General features: G+C 35.8%; 1 protein-coding gene across 18 annotated transcripts in view; it reads right to left on the minus strand.

Annotated features, from left to right (window-relative positions):
- Positions 1-25,321, minus strand: part of RIMS2 (regulating synaptic membrane exocytosis 2) — a 565,766-nt gene that overhangs the window by 186,766 nt on the left and 353,679 nt on the right. For 15 of the 18 annotated variants that reach the window (XM_049773842.1, XM_049773835.1, XM_049773829.1 and 12 more), the window contains 2 exons: positions 23,002-23,181; positions 21,979-22,088 (listed from right to left, as the gene is read on the minus strand). In XM_049773842.1, the coding sequence (XP_049629799.1) occupies positions 21,979-22,088; positions 23,002-23,181 (290 nt within the window). The remainder of the gene's footprint in view (positions 1-21,978; positions 22,089-23,001; positions 23,182-25,321) is intronic. The other 3 variants (XM_049773838.1, XM_049773833.1, XM_049773849.1) reach the window with 1 other exon arrangement.

Here is a 25,321-nt window from a genome sequence, read left to right on the forward strand (position 1 = left end):
CAAAATGTTGGTCATTTATAGATATCAAAACTTTTCTTCTTTGGCAAAAATCTTACTGAAATACTCCATAATGCAAGTGATCTGAGTTTAGATTTAAAAATATTACCTTCTATAACGTTTTGCACAAGCAAAATTATTAATTTACAATAACATCTATTAAAACAAGATAAACTTTAAAAATAATCCTCAAATCTGGGGCCAGTGCAATAGTACAGCATGTAGGACTTTTGCCTTGTATGCGCGCGACCCAGGTTTGATACTTGGCATCCTATAATGTCCCCTGATCACTGCCACGTATGACCTCTGAAAGCAGAGTCGGGAATAACCCCTGATCATTGCCAGGTGCAGCTCAACCCCCCGAAAATAAATTAAGATCAGGTAAAAATTCAATTCTCAAAAGCAAGTTAACAAAAGTAATTTTTTTAGTCCATACCTGGAGGTGCTCAGGACTCACTCCTGACTCTGAGCTTAACCATCACTACTAGCAGGGCCATTTTTGCTCCCGAGATTTGGGTTGGGCTTAATCCCCAACATCTCAAACAATCTTTGAGCACCAACAGAGATAATTCCTGAGCTCAGGTCCAGGAGTAAACCCTGAGCATTGTGGGTGTAGCTGCACACCCAAATAAATAACTCAATGAAACATCCCTGAATTAGGGGAAAACTGCTTCCAAACCAAGAGTATGACTTTTACTTCAGAGTGCCAATATTGTTCAATTCTATTAGCTGTTGATTTATAAAATATTATCCTTGTAACATTATATGATTTTGTTTCATATCAAAAATAAAATTCTAGGGAAGGAATTGGTGGCAGGGGATGAACTCTGGGAACGTTGGTGTAGGGAGGTTGACACTGGTGATGGTATTGTTCCAGAAATATTGTATATCTAAAACCAATTATAAATAACTTTGTAAATCATGATAGTTTAAATACAAAATTAAAAATTTATTTAAAGTAGGAATAATTAGAAATTATCAATATAAATCTGACAAAGAATACAAATAAATTATATTTCTAAATTACACATAGGAAATTTTGAATATTTAGAGTCACATAAATTATTTTCAACCTTTATGAAATGTCAAAATTTAAGAATAAAAGGAAAGAAGTTTATAATATCAAGATATGCAATAATAAAACTCACTAACTAAAATACCTATTTAAATGTTTCCTTAAGATAAATTCCACAAAGTATCAATCTTAGAAAAGATATACGTTCATCACAGAGAATAATCAAGAAAACAATGATTTTCATGTTTAAAAACTTTAATTTAATATTAATTTACTATATAATCTAAATCATGGCTTAAGCATACTTAAAATGTTAATGCAAATACTAACCTACAATTTCCATTCTGAATATTCTATTTTTTTTTTTTTTTTTTGGTTTTTGGGCCACACCCGGTGACGCTCAGGGGTTACTCCTGGCTATGCGCTCAGAAGTCGCTCCTGGCTTGGGGGACCATATGGGACGCCGGGGGATCGAACCGCGGTCCGTCTCCTAGGCTAGCGCAGGTAAGGCAGGCACCTTACCTCCAGCGCCACCGCCCGGCCCATGAATATTCTATTTTTTAATAAAACTTTATTGATTGATTGGTTGGTTGGTTGTTGGGCCACACCCAGCAATGCTCAGGAGTTACTCCTGGATCTGCACTCAGAAATCACCCCTGGCAGGCTGGGGGACCATATGGGATGCCGGAAATTGAACCAGATCCCTCCCAGGTCAGCCTCATGCAAGGCAAATGCTCTACCACTGTGCTATCTCTCCAGCCCCTCTGAATATTTTCAATTAAAAATTGTGTAACTGTATGATACCCTGGAAAAGGGTTCCATTTTCCTTTCTTTCACAGTAAAATATAAACTTATTTTCCAAAATAGAAAGGATAAGGTAACTACCTCTGTAAGATTTCAGAGTAATTAAAATAAGTTTAAGGGCCAGAGCAGTGGCACAAGCTGTAAGGCGTCTGCCTTGCCTGTGATAGACTAGGACAGACCGCGGTTCAATCCCCCTGCGTCCCAAATGGTCCCCCAAGCCAGGAGCGATTTCTGAGTGCATAGTAGAAATAACCCCAGAGTATCTCCGAGTGAGGCCCAACAACCAAAAAACTAAAATAAAATAAATAAAATAAGTTTAACTGAATTTAATATTTTTGTATACCTCACACTTAGAAATATAGGAAGTGATGACCTATAATTATTTTATGAATGGTGTGAACTAATATTGTAGCATAAAATCATTAAAAATTAGCACAAAATAGAATCTTAACTATTTAAGTTCTGTTTCTCATTTTAGAAAAGCTGAGAATTTTATTTTTTACAAACTCATTCATTATAGCTGTTTAACTTTAGCAATAGATACTTGATGGGATGAGTTTAAGTAAAATATAAAATAAAATGTTTGTGTAAATAATAATAAATTTATAAAATAATTATATAATTATTTAAGACTGGATCTAAGTAATAATGTAAAATTTTAAACAAAGAGATACAAGAAGCAAAAATAATAAAGTATAATAAATTAAATTTTGCTTTCAATGTACAATAAAACTAATCAAAATTAAATTATCCTCACCTGGAATCACAATGTTCATTGAAAATATAAATGTTTAAAGGTTTTTATATCGTCAAAGCTTACATATATCCTTGAATTGTTCCTTATGGACTTTTATAAAAAGTTTATATAAAGTTCTACATGAACTTTTATATAATAGCAATAGACAAATGTTCGAAGAGACATCACTGATAGACATCACAGCTAGAGTGTGAATTTCAGGTTCAAGTATACATTGTTTTTTTTTAATACTACAATTTACCACTACAATCATTTCTTACTAATATTTGAAAATTAATGAGCTAGTCTTTTAGAGTTGAATACATAAAATCATGCATTAAATGCTGATTCCGATGAATATGAACACTGTAAATACTCTTAACGCCAAATGACTTCAAACATGTTTTCTCTACTGACCAGATTTATAACCATAGTACCAAAATGCTGTCATTAATCCCACTTATAGCCACTTTCCATCTCACTTTATCTGAAGTTCCAGTAATTAAAAACATTCTCTACATGCATTGTTTTTCCTTTAGAAAGAAAACTATTCATAGAACACCATAAATTGAACTTGTGTATTACTGACTTAGCATACTATATACTTACTCATGACATTTAGAGTTTCAATTTCCAGGAACCGTTTCCTAGTACATTGGAATATGCAAATTGCCAAATAAAAATATTCATAAACATTTTAAACCATAAAATTAGGGCATACTCTTCACTTTTCCCGTTACTACACTCATACTTCATGTTTATTTGCAGAGTTGAGTGATAAAAATGAAATATATATGTAAGAATATACAAACTGATATGTAAAGGTCTTTACAATTTTATTTGTGATATTCTAAAATATTTTAACCAAACATTTATTGTTTTATTATTTTAACACACAATGTATTTATATATAGACATAGAGCCACAATATCTTCATGCAATCAGATATTATAGCAAAGCAAATAAGTACCAGTCCATGACCAAGAATGAACCACATCACACAATACAGCAAGGAGAGATTTTTCATAGTAATAGCTGGCTGTTATATAAATCATAATAAAAAACTAATGGCATTCTTAATTTACTTTTAAAACTTCCCTTCAATATATTCAGTTGTTATCTTCTTTAATTCTTTTTTTTTTCTTTATTTGGATATCTTGATTACATAAATGATTGTGATAAGGTTTCAGTCCTATAAAGATCACCCCTCTTCACCAGTGCAACATTCCCGCCACCAAAGTCCCAAATCTCCCTCCATCCCACCCCACCCCCACCTGTACTCCAGACAGGCTTTCCAGTTCCCTCATTCATTCACTTGATTATGGTAGTTCTCAGTGTAGTTATTTCTATAACTGTGCTCACCACTCTTGTGGTGAGCTTCATGGAGTGAGCTGGTGTTCCAGCTCTCCTCTAATTGTCTCTGAGGATTGTTACAAAAATGACTTTTATTTTTCTTAAGACCCATAGATGAGTGAGACTATTCTGCGTCTCTCTCTCTCCCTCTGACTTATTTCACTGAGCATGATAGATTCCATGTACATCCATGTATAGGAAAATTTCATGACTTCATCTCTCCTGACGGCTGCATAATATTCCATTGTGTATATGTACCACAATTGAAAATTTGATCTAAAAGTAGGATATTTTTCTCAGTTTCATGAATGCTCAAGTTCTAATGTGAATTCTATTTTATTTGAAGACATTTCACTATGAAACATTTTACCAAAAAAGAATTCACAAAAGAAAACATGTGTATTGTGACATTTTTCTTGCTCCCCAGACTTGTAAGAAAAACAATGTTTCTCAAAGCACCCTATTCTTAAGACTCCTTAGAGACCACAACTCATGAAACTTCGCTATGAGTGCAATTCTTTTTCAATTAGGTATTTCTGCCATGATTTAAGTTTCAGGAGGGCAACTTTTTTTTTGTCTATTCCATCCAATCAGAGCCAATGCACTGGTTGGCCGAGAGTAGGATAGAAATGAACAGTGAGGGGCCGGAGAGATAGCATGGAGGTAAGGTGTTTGCCTTTCATGCAGGAGGTCATCGGTTCGAATCCCGGCGTCCCATATGGTCCCCCGTGCCTGCCAGGAGCAATTTCTGAGCCTGGAGCCAGGAATAACCCCTGAGCACTGCCGGGTGTGACCCAAAAACCACAAAAAAAAAAAAAAAAAAGAAATGAACAGTGAATAATTCACTTAATTTAAGCAGCAATCAAGATAAATTTTAGAGATCTGACATGAAATGAATCACCACATAAAAATTTACGAAGACTGTTATTGTGGATATGACCATTTTGCTGATGTTTGCATTACGAAATGTTCACGAGCATCATTGTATTCTCCTTTCTCGTAATACTGAGGGCTGGAGAGAGAAAGTGCTCAGTGGGCCAGAGCACAAGAGTATGGGTTTAGTCTCCCACTGTCAGGACACCTAAGCACTGAGATGAAGGTAATCTATGAGCATTGCTAATTGCTAATGCTAAATGTGGTACAAGCACAAAGGAAAATAGTAATAACTTATAAAAGGAATGAGAAAATAAGCTCTGAACACCATCAAATGTGACCCCAATCCCAGCCAACCGTCCCAAAACTAGTCAGAGAGATAGTTGAGGGATTAAGGTATTTGCCTTATACTTGCTTAGCTGGGTACAAACCCCAGCACTACAGCTGGGTACAAACCCTGAGCACCATCAGGGGTCACTCCTTTTATAGCCCTCTTCAGTGAAGCTAGTACCACTCCATCAAAAGAGTACTTTAACATGAATCAAAACAACCAAATATATAAATGACCATTTGTACTGAAATTGCCAATTGCTCTATAAGGAAAAGTCTTGATAACAAAGTAACTATGCTGGAGCTGGAGTAACAGCAGAGTGGTTAGGACACTTGTCTTGCATGTGGCTGACCCAGGTTCAATCCCGGGTACCTTATATCATTCCTTGAGCACTGCCAGGAGTGATCCCTGAGTGTAGAGCCATGAGCAATCCCTGAGCACCATCTTCTTTTAGCCTAAGAAACACCTCTAGTAGTTGTTCTTCTCTCCCCACCAAAACATATAGAATTCATTTCTTTAACAAATCTTGAAATAAAGTATTTATCCCGCTCCTCTAAGTAAGCTATCTACACTATAAAGTTCAAAATGGGAAAAGTAGGAAAAGTGAAATATAACAAGCACACACAAATTTAAAAAGCATGAAATACCAAGCTTCTGTCTCATGCTTTTACAGATTTTCCAAACCCTGACAAACCTGGCTCAGATTGCTGTTTCTTTGCTGGCATTGGTTTGTCATCACTTATTGTACCATTCTCCTTTTTCTGCTGGTCTTCCCATGTCACTTCTAGTACAAATCAAGGTAAATCATCAGAGCTCATAAGAAATATTGGATCCGGTGCAGAGGAATCTTAAAATACTTGGGGTTCTCCGTTTTCTTTAATATATTCCTCCTAACAATTTATAGTAATGTAAAACTTCCATTTTAAATATATGAATAAAGAAATCATCTTCTCCTTAATCAAAGTCACACTGTCATCAATTAGCCTGTAAAAACAAGACACCAATTTCCCTATGTTTAAAGAATAAATTCATCGGGCCCGGAGAGATAGCACAGCGGCCGTTTGCCTTGCAAGCAGCCGATCCAGGACCAAAGGTGGTTGGTTCGAATCCCGGTGTCCCATATGGTCCCCCGTGCCTGCCAGGAGCTATTTCTGAGCAGACAGCCAGGAGTAACACCTGAGCACCTCCGGGTGTGGCCCCCACCCCCCCCCAAAAAAAACAAAAAAAAAAACAAAAAAAAAGAATAAATTCATCAACAATAAAGTACTTTTTGATTTTAAATGCTGTGTGTTTCAGGCTATCTTGAATAAGCAATGTAAACGGTATTACAAACAATACAGAATCACTCTTAAATACAAATTTATATCCTATACATTTGAAATTTTAAAAGATACTTTAGCCATCAGCATTTGATAATATCTAGAATGTTCATAAAACAGAAGATCCACCTAACTTTTGACATAAAACGATGTAGTGGGGTAGAAATGTTGAAATTATTCAGCTTATCTGTAACTAGCAGAAAGTAGTATTTGCAGTATAGAGGAAGAAAATCTAACACATAACATGTTTTATTTTTTTTTTAATTTTTAAAATATTCTTATTTAAGTACCATGGTTACAAACATGTTGGGTTTCAGTCATAAAAAAATACACCCCCCTTCATCAGTGTAGGCTTCCCACCACCAAAGCCCCCATCTCCCCCAACCCTCTTCCTGTCTTTGAGACAGGCAGTCTATTTCTCTACTCACTACCATTGTCATGAGAGTTGTTATTGCATTTATTTCTCTAAGTGCACTAACCAATCTTTGTGGTAAGCTTCATATCATGGTTTGATCTTTCTAAACCTCATCTCTGTTGTCTCTGGGTATTATTACCATACTGTCTTTTCTCTTTTTTTTATCTTTATTTAAACACTTTGATTACAAATATGATTGTAGTTGGGTTTCAGTCATATAACAAACACCCACCTTCACCAGTGTAACATTTTCATTACCAATGTCCCAGATCTCCTTCCTTCCCACCCCACCCCCTGCCTGTATTTGAGACAGGCTTTCTACTTCCCTCATTCATTTACATTGTTATGATAGTTGTCAGTGTAGTTATTTCTCTAACTGCGCTCACCACTCTTCGTGGTGAGTGAAATAAGTCAGAGGGAGAGATAGACACAGAATAGTCTCACTCATCTACGGGTTTTAAGAAAAATAAAAGACATTTTTGCAATAATTCTCAGAGACAAAAGAGATGAGGGCTGGAAGGTCCAGCTCACGTTACGAAGCTCACCACAAGTTTTACTTTTAAACATGTTCTTTCAGTTGAAAAACAGTTGATGTTAATGATAGTCACTTGACTAGTATTGACAGAGTGATAGTTACAAGAATTTGCTGAAACTTGAGTACAGATCAGTAACAAAAGAATCCCCAGAACCATAAATAGATATTCATACCAGTCAGAAAAAGTGAAGGAAGACTTAGATCAATGTATCAATGACAACAAGTGGCAGAACAGCTAATTCACTGGACTGAGATGGTGGTTTTTAGGATGTTCCCACTAACTAGGTACTTAACCTTAAACAAGTTTTCATAACCTCCCAGCTTTTACTTTTTAACAGCATAATTGAGGTTGGTCTTGAAAGTTCCTAAGAAATTTCCAGCTCTAAAATTAAGGAACTGCTCTATTTCTTATGATTTGAGATTGACTTGTCATATTGTTTTGAAGACTACCTGTCCCAGAAACGCTGATATTATGACACTGAATTTTAGAATATTTTCCAAATGTTATAAACGTGGCGGCCACTATTAACATTGTGTAAAACAAAACAAACAAAAAAGGATCTCTTTACAAGAGAATTAAAGTAATCAAAATAATAGAAGATGATTCATTACTTCATTTATCACTCACAATTGAAACCAAGTTCACTGTGGCCAGGAAAACAATCTAGCTTTATATCAGTCAAATGTTCAACAGCTGCATTTAATAAAAATGGAAAAACTATTCTTGAGCATCCAATCCTTTAAATTTACTATTTTTGGCTAGAGTATCATTATGGTAATTTTAAAAATAAAATAGTGATAATTTTAAAAATAAAGTAGTGTTAGAGCTAAAGAGATAATAAAGCAGATGAGGCATTTGTTTTCCATGTGGTCAACTGGGGTTCAATTCTTAACACCACATAATGATCCTTTGAATACAGCTGTGCCTGAGCACAGAGCCAGATGGAACCCTAAGCACTGTCAAATATGGCCCTGAGTAAAGAAAAATATAAAGTTTTAATATTAAATAATAAAGATTTTAGAGGTAAAATTTAAATAAGAGCACTAGCTTAGAATCATGTATCTATAGCACATGAGAAAGAAATGGAAAAAAATCAGAGATGTATAATAAAACTCATTAGATTGTTTCTGCTTTGAAAGTATATGTGACTTTCTTAAGATGCAAACTAAGGGGCCAGAATGGTGACACAAGTGGTAAGGCATCTGCCTTGAATGCGCTAACCTAGGACAGACAGGCTTCAGTTTGATCCCCCAGCGTCCCATATGGTCCACCAAGCCAGAAATGATTCCTGAGCACGTAGCCAGGAGTAACCACTGAGCATCTCCGGGTGTGGCCCGAAAACCAAAAAAAAAAAAAAAAAAAAGGATGCAAACTAAGAATCTGCTTAATTGTGGAAAAATTTGTTGTAGTAGGAGGATACACATACCCCCCCCCAGTAATATCCTTACTGAATGTCTTAATATTGCAGTATGTAAATATTCCATCATAAATTTAAATTTTCTAAGAGTCATATTAAAATGTCACAATTGAGATGCTTTACTTCATTATTTAAAAATTCAGCTCTTTCCTTCCTGGGAGCCAGGAGATTTTGCCAGCATGGAGTTTGGCAGGCCACCACCATGCCAAAGACCTTTTTAGGAGGGGTGCGGGGCTTGGGTCACCACAGTACCCTTCCACCTCTTTTCTCCGGAACTCCAGGGCTTCCCCTGGGCCACATGCCTGGGGAATCAGTGAGGGTTACCCCTGGCCGCCTGCTCAGGGTCCCAGCAAGTGGATTCCAGCGAGGAGCAGTTTAAAGGAGGCCCCAGGCTTCCCCGTTCCTGCAGGGGGCAGGGAGGGGACTGGTGAACTTTGGCTTCCAGCAATTAGGAAGCAGACGCCTCCCGGGGAGTCGGAAGCTTCAGCAGGCAACACGGGAACGACATGGATGGCTCCATGCGCTCTTTGCTCTTTATGAAGCAGATTATTAGCCTCTCTAAGCTAGCTGCCAATATGAAAAAATACTTTATGTCTGAGAAGAAACCAAAACTCTTTCTATCAATCTATTATCAATGGACTCTTATATCCAACTCCCTTCACTGAGTACCTCTGCTTGCTACCATAATCAGTTTCCAAGATGCCCCCAGTCAAAGACATTTCCTGATATGAGGTGCTGTGAGTTGTTTACAGACTCCAGATGGCCAAATCACAGACCAAAGTGATGTCTTGGAAACAACACCCTGCCCCCTCGACTATTTCTAAAACATAAAACGGACACGTGTATCTCCTTTGTATGTCTCAGATGTATTCTCTTAACATTTATAACTCTTTTTTAATATCCTCTTATATAGTGACAATTTTGCCCACTGGTTTTTTTTTTATTTGATTATTTGTTTTCTTTTTCCCCTTTGAGATCTGTTTTATAAGCAATACTGGTAGAAGAGTATCTCTATATAGAATTCATGTTTGAATCAAGTTACGGGGAATGTTGGGCTTGATCTGTCGGCCCCCAGATGCACCAACAATATCTTATGGCATTGCTTCTCTTTTGCATAGGCACATTAAAATGGGAAAATAATACATATGCAAACAAGTTCTTATCTAATAGAGATGGGAACACAAATTTGATAATGCAGTTAGGCCTTATACCCTGAACATTGGCATAATGATTTGGCTTAGGCCTCAGAAGAATGGGCTTTGCCCATACATCCCTGAACAATGGATACCATCTATGGAAACAACCATAATTATCTATAACATTACCAGGATGCAAACCTCTACCATGGAAGACCTACCACTGCTCTGGCATTGACTTACTCTCAACACCCAGATGACTCAGCAACAACCTGCTTGCAGAGCAGATGGCTCCGCATCTAATGGTGTGCTGAAACTAGAGGATGCTCCACATCAGCCTAACTTTGATGAAAGAAATGCATAGAATCCTGATACCAACAACAGCTAAAGTGTGAAAAAGTTTCACCGGGACCACAGAGAATGACTCAAGTTGAACAACACTGGTATGCCTGGAGCCCAGAGTCTGTCTTATGCCAATATACTTCTGGATGAGGCCTTCTTGTAATCAGGCCAAGGACTTTTTTCCCCGTTTTCCCCATATTTTTCTGGGTCTATGCAAACAACAGCTATTGCCACTGTCACATCTTTATTATTGTATTTTTTTTAACACTTATCCTTTAAGAAAAAAAATACAGTTTACTGAACTTAAAACAAGTAACTGTAGTAGAATGCCTGTCTCAAATACAGGCGGGGGATGAGAAGGGGGGAGGGGGGCATTGGGAGGGAGGAATATTACACTGGTGAAGGGGGATGTTCTGTTTGTGACTGTAACTCAACTATAATCATGTTTGTAACCATGGTGCTTAAATTAAAAAAAAAAACTCCTTGATTTTCTCCCTAAAAAAAAAAATTCAGGAAATAATTAGAATCAATTTCAAGATGTGGATTTCTGAACTATTGATTATGTTTATTTTATCATTATCTGTAAACAGAAAATGATTAAAGGGCCAAAGAGAGAGCTCAACAACTTGAGTGTAAACAGAGCCCTGAATTTAATCCTTGGCACTCTATGGTCCCCAAGTTCAGAGGAACAACCCTGAGCACAAACTTGCAAGCAACCCCGGAGCCCCTCTGAGGATGACCCCAAAACAATAAATATGAATCAAATGAATACTAGATAATCTGAGGGGTAATATACTCATGAAGAAGACTGAGGGATAATTTTTTCCAACATAAGCATTTTGATTAGACAACTTAGTATGTCCAGAGCCTGTAGTTGGTCTTATGGCAGGATGCTTCATGGGTAGGGACTCCCTGTTATTTTAGGACAAAAGTTTTTTTCTATTTTCCCCAACTTTTGCTGTGCCTATGCAAAAAAAACTGCCATCTTTTATTTTATATAAGGGCTCCCACCATTTTCATACAAGCTTTGTTTTACCTTATAATTAAGAAGGGGAAAAATAGAAAGGATAGGGGCCAGGGGCCAAGTAATCTCAGGTGCTTTGGTGGATATTGGAAAAAGGACAGAACTAAATTTGCAACTCAAAGTCAACACCCATAGCATCAAGAGACCCAAGCTATAACAATCTACACTTAAAATGGGCCTGTTATACTGGCAGGCCAGCTGGCAGAGTGGTGCCCTAAGATCCAACTATGAACTTTTATATTGTAATAGATTCAATAAAATAAAATTTAAAAAGAAGCATTTTTAAAAACTCAACAAGCTTTCAAAATAACTGTATCACAAATCATCATCCTGCAATATATAATATAGCCATATATCCGAAATAGCCAACCCTATATCAACCTTGTGATTTAAAGATCACAAGTATTATATTATGAAAATAATATTTGTAGAATACTGTTATGTCTGCTGTGCTGTCACATAACCATAAAATCCACTGCAAGTATAAAGAACCTTCTCAGGTGGGAAAGATAGCCCAAGAGGTAGATTACTATCTTAGCTTCCATGCCACTAATCCCAGTTCAATCCCGAGAACCACATATGGTCCCCTGTGCATAGCCAGGAATGATCACTGAGTGTGACTGTATTCTCCCCCTCCCCACATAGACAAAGGACCTTCTCTCAAAACTTCCACAGGGGAACAAATAAAGAACTGACTAATAATAAGGATAAGAAATGAGTAATGGGCCCGGAGAGATAGCACAGCGGCGTTTGCCTTGCAAGCAGCCGATCCAAGACCAAAGGTGGTTGGTTCAAATCCCGGTGTCCCATATGGTCCCCCGTGCCTGCCAGGAGCTATTTCTGAGCAGACAGCCAGGAGTAACCCCTGAGCAATGCCGGGTGTGGCCCAAAAACAAAAAACAAACAAAAAAACAAATAAATAAATAAAATATTTGTTTAAAAAAAAAAGAAATGAGTAATTTAGGGGCCAGAGTAATACTACAATGGATGGGGCATTTGCTTTGCATGTGATTTAATACTCAGCATCCCATATGGTCTCCTGAACACTGCCAGGAATGATCATTGAGCACAGAGACAGGAGATACCCCTGAGTACTGCCAGATGTAGCCCCCCCCCCAAATCCTTAAAAATGAACTGAATATTTTACATGTATTATAAACCATATACATATGTATATGTATATATATTAGCATATTGGCAAAGAACAAAATAAACTAGAATGTCTTCTTCTCAAGTGAATAAATGGGCTTGGGGGTTAAAAATCACACAGCTGCTGGTATCCTGTAAAACAGACCTTGAAGCAAACCTCTGTTCCTCCTTAGTACTACTACTTATTTTCAACACTGCATTTACAAGTCAATAATAATTTGGTTTAAACAATAATTGAACTTGATAAAATAATCATTAGATAAATGATTAGTCAATTACTTATTAAAGGAATAAAAGAGATTCCTCTCCTAAATCTAACTAGTTAATTGGGATTCTGGGCAAAGGAGGGAGGAAAGGGAAAAAAGGAGCAATGCCTCTAAGAAAGAAAGGTTAGGAAAAGAAATTAGCAAATGCATGTTTACAAGTATGTCACTTCCACAATGGATTCATTTATGCTGTATATCTGAGTAGAGAGAGAAGTTCTGAAATGCATCTTTGTCATCTTTGTCTTCTCTAGTTCAGGCCATCCTATATTAAAATATGGAATACACTACATGAGAAATTCCTTTGATCCCTTTCTCTTAACGCTGTGTTCTCTTTTCATAATATGACTGAATGCCTATCCTGTGTAAGACATATTACAAAATTTCTGCTTTTTTACAATAATCTCTGAATCTTCCCTATATTAATGTTGGTCAACTGATCTAAGTCAGCAGGGCATCCTATTGCTTACAAATATTCTCCAATTCAATAGGGCAAACCACAGTGTCAAAAAGGAAAGAGAAAGAGAGAGATAGTAAGAGAGAGAGAGAGAGAGAAGAGAAGAGAAAAAAATAAGAGAGAAAGGCAAATTGCCTGTCCTAGAGACAAGGTATGGGTGAGGGATAGAGGTCGGGAGGGAAACGGGAGACATTGGTAGTGAGAAGGACGCACTGGTGAAGGATGGTGTACATTGTACTGATGCATGACTGAAATGCAATAATTAATTTTGTAACCATGGTGATTAATTAAATAAAACAATTAAAATACTCACCATTGTCAAAATGCATTACCATCTATGTAAGTCAAATTTGGTAACTACACTTAGTACTGGTACTTCCTTATTTGAAAGTACTTATGAGAAAGTGCACAGTCACTAAAACAAAGCCTGACCACATTCTATCTTTCTAAATAATGTTCAAGTCTTAGAATTCTTACAGGATTTAAAGCATCCACAGTAGAATGTCAACCAACTTTATTTTTGATTCTTTTATAAGTCATTGGTTTTGTCCTGTTCATCTTCCCCTCCACCCTTCCTATGATAGTATGAGGTTATCTAATATTTGATATAAAAGCAACTGTATACTGCGGTTCAAAGAAACAAAATATTTTTCTTCCATCATTGTATTTCTTCAGGGGCAATGCATTATAACAGGCAGCATCAAGTTGACCTACAATTGTGTGAGTGATTGATTGACTCACTAACATACAACTATAAGGTTAAATGCCCAAAACCAAATAAAATTAACAAAATATAATAATAAAAATAATAAATTTTAAATAAAAAACTTTTAGATCATTAGACTTTATTGACCACACATATCAAAAATCACGAATTTAAAAATCAAAAATATTTATTTAATATTTTAATTTACAAAGAGTAATGGTTATAGGGAAATAAAAAACCTTGTCAGAGATAAACTTAGGAGTAAAATTAAGCTCCAGATTCAATTACTGACTTAATAATAATAATAATAATAATAATAATAATAATAATAATAATAATAATAATAATAATGAAGTTCTCTAAATTGTGAAACTAAGAAAATCCAGGGGCTGGAGTGATAGCACAACAGTATGGCGTTTACCTTGCAAGCGACCTATCTGGATGGACTTTACGTTCAATCCCCAACATCCCATATGGTTCCCTGAGCTTGCCAGGAGAGAATTTTGAGCACAGAGCCAGGAGTAACTCCTGAGCACTGCCAGGTGTGGCCCAAAAACGAGGGGGAAAAAGTCCAAAGTCCAAGTTTCAACGGTTCTCTCACTTGAGGCAAGTATTCTAAATATTTTCACATGCAGATGGGAAAACATATTAACACATTATGCAACAACCTACACTGTAACTCAAATCTAATTTGCTTCCCCCTGAAATGATTGTTTCTGCCATGAGCCAGTGAGGGGGGAGCATCAAGCTAAGTCAGCCCAACAACTACTACTGACTTTGCATTGAATAACAGGTTCAGATGCTACTCAAAGTTGGGTCGAATTTTACTAAAAGGTTTTCAGATTCGGTGCTGAAAAATGTCAATTAATGGCAGGACAGCATTGAACAGTTAATAGTGAAATGATGTGGTTCAAGGCAGAGAGCATCACCACCTCTCTCCCCCGAGATCTAGATCTTGATCAATCTTCAGCATGCCTGGTCCTCCACAGCCCCATGTCCTAAAGTGTTTTTCCTATAATAAATATTGCAGATAGCCCCTTAGGAATATTTACACCTTAGTGTACTGGAAAGACTTAAAGCTTCCTATCATTCGAATAAATGAGGTTCTAGACAGAATAGGAGATGAATAATTTTGGAGGAATAGTGAGAAATGTCTGGGGCAGAAAAAAACCTACTCAAAGAATCAAAAAACATTCAACTAAATTACTGAGGCCTAAACTCTTCAGTTTTTAATTTGACCAATAACAAAGGCAAATATCAAGATATCGGAGAAATTTTAGAATGCTTAAATTTTGGATATAATGATCTTTAAATGCTGATAGTGGTTATTATAAATCAATATTTACTGGCGTGCTTGATCATCAGTTACTGCAAAACATCTAGTCCTGTTTTAGATAGAACTTATCTGTGGTAGAATTGAACCACCAATAATTATAGAAAAATTTAGTCTAAGTTTTGAAATCATTGATCTTTTTTTTAACTAAACTATATAACAATTCATGAGTATAAAATTGAAAATTCCACATATATTCTAAGTTCTTGATTAACAATTCTTAACTTATCATTAAGCCTGCCTTATTTTTAAGCCTTAAAGTATTCCTAAAAGGATTCAATTTAAAAATAACTTCTAGGTGCCTGAGCAATAGCATGGAGGTAGGGTGTATGCCTTGCATGCAGGCATCCCATATGGTCTCCCGAGCCTGCCAGGAGCAATTTCTGGGCGTAGAGCCAGGAAGATCCCCTCAGAACAGCTGGGTGTGACCCAAAAACAAAAGAAAATGGTTTCTAGATTGAGAAATAATATGTAAATGTAGTGACTTTTTATGTATGACATAAAATGTATTACAACATAACTATCATGATTTCAAACTACTGAACATAACCAACAAATTAAAACTTCCAGTTTTAAAGATATACATTTCAATATATTGGCTGTTTTAGGATCCAATCATAAGTTCTTAAAAGACAAATTATATATACATAAATATTTTTAAGAGCAAACATTTATTTGTTTGTTTTGTTTTTGAGGGCCACGCCATTTGATGCTCAAAGGTTACTCCTGGCTATGTGCTCAGAAATCGCTCCTGGCTTGGGGGACCATATGGGACACTGGGGGATCAAACAGTGATCTGTCCTAGGCTAGTACTTGCAAGGCAGATGCCTTACCTCTAGCGACACCACTTAGGCCCAAGAGCAAACATTTTGATTATCTAATTCAAGGGACTACTATTGGTATTTATGCCCATTTAACTAGAGAAGCAAATCATGAAGACTCAAAGTATATAAAATGGAGAACAAGGTTTATGAATTTATTAGACTTGCCTTTTTTCCCACTACTGGGTGGACTTGGAGATTCTCCCTCATTGTCTTTATAACATTGAGAAAGACAATAATGATTAGTGATGGAGATCAGTAGCAACTCAAATAAAAAAGCACAAAGGATCACATCACACATAGCATAGACAGGAAGCAAATCCATGCAGTGAACACAGCATCTTCCACTCCAGAACACACAAGGAAAGGAGGACCACCCTACTTCATAGAAAAGGAATACACACAAAACCAAACATAGTTTGTAGTAAACTAGTAAGATGAGTGGGATGCTGATATAAGTATTAGTGTAACTCATTAAGTAAATATTGAAAGCAGAGTCTAGGCAACAAACTGATGAAATAAGCAGGCTTCTTTATCTTAATGCAGTTAAAAAATAAAAAGCAAAATGAACAAGTGTTCAAATGTACCAAAACTAATGATATCTTAAAGATTAGTTTTCTCCTACCGGAAGCCAATTTATGTAAAGTGGGAAGTCTTTCAGTATTTATTTGGAATACAATTAGATGTATAGAAATGGGAAAATAGAAAAACATTAACTGCAAGACAGATAAATGGAAGTGAAAATTCTTTCTATACTATTCCATAGATATGTCACAGCATTTCAAGAAAAGAGTATTTTCTTTTGCTCCTTTTATGTTAATTACTGTGACACTCTAGGAATTAGAATATTAGAAATGTGGAACGAAGAGTTATGTTTCTATAAATAAGCATCCAAACTTGCCTTTGTTTTCATTATCGGTTGTATTCTGAGTATTTTCCTGAGGACTTTTCTCATCTTTATGACATTAAAAATAGTTACTGAGAATTAGCAACCAAAGCTTTCAGAGATCTACCATTTAAACCCCAAACACCCAGAGAATGTATCCACGAAAATATGCCTTATTGTAGAAATAAATAATGGTGGTGCTTTCATACAATGGTAAAGCCAAGAAGAAAAGGCACACAGAATGTGCTACCATTCATGAATAAAAGCCAACTGTCAGTTAAATACTTAGAGAACTCAGCTCAACAGAGTCTGTAATGCTCTAAGAATGTCAAAATCAAACCCACTGAAGCTTATTAAGTATGATTTAAGAGTTTGAGCTTCCAGGGCTGGAGAGTTAGGATATTACATTAGGTACGAAAAGTGCTTTGCATGTGGCTGAGCCAGGTTCAATCCCTAGCACCTCATATGGTCGCCAGAGTTTCTTCAGAAGTAATCCTTGAACACAGAGCCAGCACTTGGCCTTGGGCACTGCTGGATGTACTTCCCCCCCCAAAATATTTTGAACTTCAAATACTTTTAGTTACTGTACATTTTAAGCTTCAATGTTTTTTTTCTTTTAAATGAAGAGTTTTATTCTTTTGTACCTCTGACTTATTTTGGTGTTTAGGATTGAACCCCAAACCATGAAGAGTTTTATTCTTTTGTACCTTTGACTTATTTTGGTGTTTAGGATTGAACCCCAAACCACACACAAATAAGATATGTGCTCTACTATAGGGTCATATACCAACCAAAACTTGATAATTCTCTCAGGTGTCAAAATTTAGAAACTTAATAAAAACTTTTACAAAACACCAAATGACAGGTCTTTGTAACATTAAATTGGGCTCATTTAAGAGAAGTCATTATTTAAGAGAAGTCATTATGGCCAGTGAGCAGCAGAATGACGCTCAGCCAGGAAGAATAGAACTCTATAATTGGTTGTTCTTGTTTTTAAGGGCAGGGGAGAATTTCAGTATACAATATCGTAAAAATTTTGAGAAATATTTAAAAAATACCTTGAAAAATAAATTTAATTTAACATAAAGCTGGAGTAAATGGGAGGTACATATTTTTCCAGAGAAATATTGTCTATAATTTCACTTCAATTTAAGAAAAATGACCAAATAAGTAAATATTCTGATAAGATCTTTAGATTGTTTATGTAATATTTTTGCACTCACTGATATTAAACAATACACTTTAGAATTCATCATTAAGACAATGGATTATTGTACATTTATAAATCTGGAACCCAAATTTACACAAACTGGAAAGTCATAGTATCAGTATTAACTTATTTGTTTCAGAAACACCATCACACAGACCTGCCTGGACCTCTTCACCCTGCTTTTCTCCCCCCTGCTCTTCCTCAAGCCCAGTTTCTTCTTTAATTTCTGGATATGCACAAGTAAAAGTAAAAAAAAAAAGGTAAGACCAACTATATATATATGTATATATATACTCGATGACATATACATGCTTGTTGTTCTTAAGTAAAATTGGTCAAAAATTTCAAATTATTGATAATCTATTCATGATATGATGAGTAATTGGGAGACTGATAAATTACTAAATGGGTTTCTGATGTTGTGCAAGCAAATGAACTCTAAATGATGTCATCAATGCCCTTTGTGATGACTTTGTTTTGTTCAAGGTAAGCTGGACCCTTAAAATAAGTAAGAATTGTGAAATATATAAAAAACATTGTTCAAATCTTGGCATAGAATGACGAATTATATGGCTTTTCTTTGACAGAAACAAAAATACTACTATAAATTCTTATCCTCAAAAAATGCCCATACATTAAAATTAGAAGAATAAAACAAATAATATTAACAGTACCAATGCTTTAAATTGTTAGCAATATTATATACTACCATTACATTGCTTCTATTGTTTTCTGGTTCACAGAAAAGAAATCTAAAGACCACTATCAAGAGCAAGATATATAGTCTTTAATTTGATAGACTATTGCATAGCCAAAATAAAAATAATTTAAGACTTGATCATTTACCTGTGTAACAAGATTGAAAATAAATAAAACAAAAGATGAACACAATCCTTTTCTTTCATTTACTAGAAGAGAGGTTTTTGACTCTTACTCACATAAGTGAAAAAATCACTGTCAGTAACATGAAAAGAAAACTCTATCTTTAATGGGTTTTTATAAAGAAATATATATATGTATGTATACATACATAGCATCAATTATCTGAACCATGTCATTTTTGTGGTATATTAATTACTATAAAGAGAAAAGCTACTAAACACTCAGTGACTACTTCTAGAAAAGACATTACAATGGATATTTTATTTATTTATTTATTTATTTGGTTTTTGGGCCACACCCAGTGGTGCTCAGGAGTTACTCCTGGCTGTCTGCTCAGAAATAGCATGGGGTACCATATGGAACACCAGGATTCAAACCAACCACCTTTGGTCCTGGATCGGCTGCTTGCAAGGCAAACGCCGCTACAATGGATATTTTAAACAACTGTAACATATAGTGCCAGAGAGATACTACAGCAGTGAAGCATTTGCCTTTATTGTGGCTAAACCCAGTTTCAATTCCTGGCAGACCAGGGATTCATCTCTCAAGACCACCAAGAGTGATCTCTGAGCACAGAGTGTGGAGTAAGCCCTGAGCACAGCCAGGGGTGCCCCTAAAAAAACCAAAACACAAAAAGTTGTGACATAAACTATGTTTCTGAGTTCTATACTAACAAATGATATCAAAACTAACTTTAAAAATCTCGGGGAGAAAAAATTTGCATACATAGTATAGAATATTTATTTTGGTATTTACATACCTTGGGGTCTAAGTGATATCAGGTAGGGCATTTGACTTGCACCTTACCCAGGTTCAATCACAAGCACCCCAGATGATCCCCTAGGCACCATTAAGAGTGATCCCTAAGCACAGAGCCATGAGTAAACCCTGAGCACAGCCAGGTGTTGCCCCCCCCTAAAAAACAAGTTATATACCTTTATTCTTAGAAAAATAATTTAAAATTATAGAAATGCTGCTGAATTCTTTTTAGCAGGAAGCATGACAAATCATTAGTCACATTTTTTACAAAACAAAATTTGACAGCTGTTTGACTATAATTTACAATATATGGGGGGCATTCATGGCAGAAGGTTCAACTAGTGAAGGGGGTGTACATTTTATGACTGAAAACCAACTACAAATATGTCTGTAACTATGGTGCTTAAATAAATATATTATTTAAAAAAAACAGATTTCATATCTGATATAATAGGAAAATATATGTGTGTTCTAAGTTATAGACCAATACAAATATTGCAACTCAAAGTGTAATGTACTTCTAAATTAGGGTTATAGATAATAGAAGATCATTTTTAACTGTTCATTTATAAAAATTATGTAAAATAAAAAAATTATGTAAAATGTATGGGCTGACAAATTTTTTTAGTGGGGTCCTATCCACTATTTCAAGTAGTTTTTTATTTTTAGACAAATATTTTTAAGCATTCATTCAACAAATAGCTTCTGAGTGCCTCTCCGTGCTGAATATCCAGATTCAGCAGAAAATAGTGAACATTTCTATAAAGGTAGGAAGTCAATTTCAGGATTCTATCATTACAGAGGAATTTTTACTGTCCTCCCAAATGCATGACAGTCCCTATGTCACATACAATATTTTCTCTTGAGTAATAATGTAGCCACTGTTAATAAAATTGTGTCTATTCATCTTTGATGTACTATATCATGAACAAAAAGCAGGAAATCCTAGCCATAATAGCTATCTAATTTGACAACATTCTTTTCTAGAAAGCCAAATTAAGTCATTTCAAAATCCTTCTAAATATAAAATGAAATAGATGATAAGAATAACTGGACCCAGTACATCCTTATTAATATAAACACACACTGCAATTGGTATCTTTGGTACTAGTTTTGCATAAAGCACAGAATTCTGTTTAGTAGGCAACTTAGAAATTGTTTACAGAAAACTGTATCTGGTCATTTTAAGAAAAGTTCAATTCTTTATATTCTTGTTTTGGAAGATAAAAAATTGAATACTTTGCCAGAAACTGCCAATCTCAAGGCCAATCTTATTTTGTGGGCAAGTCTACAGACAGAAGGGATAGCAATTGCAGATGGGTTTATTTTTGCTTACATAGCCCCCCAAAAAGGCTGTTAGCACAAAACAAACCCTCCTTTATGTACAGACCTTCATAAGATTCTATCTCCTTGACTCCATTGTCTAGGAAAAACAAAATAAAAACAACAACAACAAAAAAATGGGAACCAAAGCACAGGGGTTAAAAACAACAGAAATTTCCAAAGGCATAGAATGTATCATAGGTTAAAGAAAATTTAAATTATCATTTAACTATAACCATTTAGTTAGTTTTGGGAAAATACATCCAGTTACCAATGAGAATATTTTAAAAAAATGTGTTCAAATTATTATATGCTCTTTTCCATGCTTTTTGAAGTTGTAGACACAGATATTTATAGATGTTCGGGGGTGGGGTTTGTATTCATGTGTGTGTGTAAGCAAATGGTGTTTCTGATGCAAAAGAATAAAAGGATTAAAAATAGTGAAACATGCATGTGTCTTTGGCTATGCATGATTACCTTTTGCTGGCACTCCAGTTTTGAGAAGGATCACCATTGTAGTACATCAACTAATCAGTCCTTTGCAGTATATGAAAACTGATTTGGCTAGTCACTAATAAACTTTATGTAACCATGAACATTTACATAAACGTATCAGCAAGAAATAAAAGACATTTTTTTAAAAAAGACATTCCGTTGACTTTTAAAATTGTATTTATTCAATTAGGAAAAATAACCAAAAGCAATAACAAGAGGCAACTTTACCCCCACATATAAGAAATTTGAAATACACAACGAATTGTAAATGTAAACCCTTAACCAGTACATTCAGTTATCTAAAGAAGGAAATGAACAAAAAGGAAGTAAAGAAAGTGGATTCACCTTAACTTCCATGTGCCTTTCCTATAGGACAGAATTAGAAATGACACTTACTTCTCTCCAGGGTTCCCTTGGTGGGGAGTTGTGGAAGCTGTCGGCCCCGTCTTCCTGCCATGGGAGTACTTGACGGGCTGGTCTGGACAGACCCAGTGCGAGGATGTGACCTACAAGATACACCATTAATACTCACTTTCCATAGAATGAGTTCAACAGTTTCAATATATTTGGCTCATATGATAGCCATATAGGCCAAAGTTTAAAGGAGGATCAGCTGCAGATTAAAAGGTTAGGAAGGTAGGACAAAAATATGGATAGTTGAATGATTATCTAGACAACGAGAGATGTTTTATTTGGTGTAATATGCATACACACAGAGACATGCACACAAAATTCAACAGCCCAATCCATGGAATTAGTTAGGCAATTAGTATTCCATCCACATAAAAGCAAGAGAATTCTGTAGCTCAGAAAAGAAAAGGCGATGCTTAACATTTCTTTCTACCAGATTTCGAGTTCTTACTGCTGGCCTCCCTCCCTTGATTCAAGGAGATTTTTATGCAGGCTTATAATGGATTTCCCTTGATAAGAAAATGTCTCATGAAGCTCCAAAATAAAGCCCTGAACAATTCAAAGTTCAACTAGAGATGATTTGGGTTAATAAGAGATTAGGATTGATAGAAAGAAACTAAGTTTTGTGTTGTTACTGACTGTCATTATGATGAGTATCCCAGAAGTGATGTCTAATGGACATAAACAATTTCTCATTCTGTTGGAGAAGGAAATGATAGTTATGAGGTGTGTTATGTGGGCCTTTGGAACCCAGGACTCCTGGTAAATGAGAAATCACAATACAAATGCAGTCAGGACAGGTCAGAAACAAACTACAATGGCAGCCACACACTATTATATCCGCTGAATATAAATAGTGTGCTTACACTGAAAGGGTTAGTATTGGTTGTCATTAGTGATCAGCCAAGGATGATAGAAGAGACCATTTAGCTGCTTGGAAAATAAAATGGTGGGCTGGTGGGGCAAAAAGGGGTGGGGGGAGTTAGTCTGAGTGATTTTATCTTTCACCTCGATAAGGCAGGTGAAGGAGGGGCAGATCTTCCCGTCATTAATGAAGGCATCGACCTCATGAGGTTTGAGTCAGGACGCTCAGTGGATCTGGAGCGGGCGGTGGTCCGCTCCGGGAGAGGCCGCTGTTCTGTTGATCTGGATCTGTGATATGGCTGTCTAGCTGCTGCTTCGCAATCCCTGAAACGTTAGTCAAAAAGCAGCTCAGTTGGTCTGGCGTGCCCTTCTGCTCTTGGTTAGTCACCTGACTTTGAAAAAGGTACTGGCTTCAAATTATTGTCTATGTCAAGTTTCCTCTTCCCCAAAAGACGTGGAGAAATTTTCTCACTGAGTTTCTTCCAAATTTCTAAGTGTCTTTCAGAGTATTTCCCAGTGAATAGAGTATAGTCATAGGGGTTGCTCAGTTTGAATCAATGGCCAACAAAATTGTTTCCTTTCCCCAGTAAGTGCCTACATGAACTATGTGGAATAGGTGACATAGTCTATGACTTTTCATAACATTTCCAAGAGTGAAGAAAAAATCATCTAAGCGCTAATGCTCAAGTCCCCCCCCCCAAAAGCTTTAAGTACAATCAAAATAGACCAACATACAGGGACATTCAAACAGGAAGATCAAATGTTATCAGCAAACAGTGCACCTCTGAAGTCTACAGCCATATTTAAATATGGCTCACTAGGAAACCTCACATGAGACAATCTACAGTCCGTCTTAGTGCATCCTGTTCCTGGTCAATATAGTTCAACATCACTGAATTGAAAATGGTGCTCACATAATAGGATTTCTTTGAAAACAAGTCAATCAAGTGATAAAATGGAATCCTTCTTGAAAGTATATTTCAATCTAAGTAACATATGGATACTGATTTTTCTCTCTCAAGTCCAACAAAATACATGAACTAGAAGATCACTGTCAGCCCCACAATCTTTGAGCCAGCCTTCAAACACTAGCTCTGCATGTACAATGGCAAAGAAATGAATTCTACAAAGTATACTTCAATTGAGGTGCCTGTTCCTCTAATAGCCACATACATGAAAATGCTCTTCTATGAAGAACAGAGCAAGCATAAATCTCCCTCAATACCACCAGCTCAAGGTCTTGAATCCTTAGTTGTAAATTCCTTTAGTCTTAATTCTCAGAATTAAATATGCAGATAAATAAGAGAGACGAGAAATGAAAGAATACAATTACCCAAATGTAATAATTATATTTGGTAATAATTAAATGGTTTGTCATTTGGGGCCAGTATACACTAAATTGAATTGATTAAATTTGCCTAAAAGTCTTAGGGTAACATAAATCTAATAACTTTTAAGCACTTTTAAATCCATGTACCATAAAGTGATTCATTTTAAAAGGTAAGTTTAATACTTTTATACAAGTGAACTAAAACATACTTTCATGGACTTAATAAATGGTCAAATATATTTAGATTATGTATTCTTGTATATCTTCATAACAATAACTGGGATCAAAGACATGAGTAATATTAGTGTCCTTAAAACTCTTTCATTTTAAATCAATAATAAATATCTATGTATAAAATGTAGTGAGAGAAATTTGTGGTCTCTCTACTTGTCCTAGTAGAAATCTGGTTTCATATTTTATTACTTTCACAAAATTTGACTTATTCTGATATGTGAACCAATATTTTTCCAAGAGAAGGGTGAAATGTTAGACACAATTCTATTAACTTTATGCTAGTTTGGAGAAATTAACATATAAAGTTGTATGTGAAATCCATGAAGTTGTTTCAAATATGTGCAATCAATATTCTATGTCCTCTATTTTACTTTTTTGTTTGTTTGGGTCACACCTGGTGATGCTCAGGGGTTACTCCTGGCTATGTGCTCAGAACACTGAGGGATTGAACTGTGGTCCATCCTAGGTTATTGCGCACAAGGAAAATGTCCTGCTGCCAGCACCACCACTCCAGACCCTTTATTTTACTTCTTGACCTTTGAGCCACACCTGGTTATGCTGAGATCACTTCCGGCAGTGCACAGGAGACAATTTGTGGTGCCAATGATAAAACTCAGGTCAGCCACTGGTAATATAAGTGCCCTATCTGCTATATTATTTCTCTGAACCTTTATGTCCCTTAAAGGGAATGATTATAATGCTGACCTACCAGTCTGAAGGAAATATTCCTTAAAAATATGTCCTTAGATAGGTCAAATACATCATGAGCTCTCTCACAAGAGGGATAATTAAATTAAAAAAAAAGTATGGAAAAAACAAATGCCCAAAGGCAAAAGAAACTGAGAACTGGTCTTTAGAAGAAAGCTTATCATGGCAAGAAACTGGGTGGAGAATAGGAGA

Source organism: Suncus etruscus, chromosome 5, assembly GCF_024139225.1.
Source record: "Suncus etruscus isolate mSunEtr1 chromosome 5, mSunEtr1.pri.cur, whole genome shotgun sequence".
In the NCBI taxonomy this organism is placed as follows: domain Eukaryota; kingdom Metazoa; phylum Chordata; class Mammalia; order Eulipotyphla; family Soricidae; genus Suncus; species Suncus etruscus.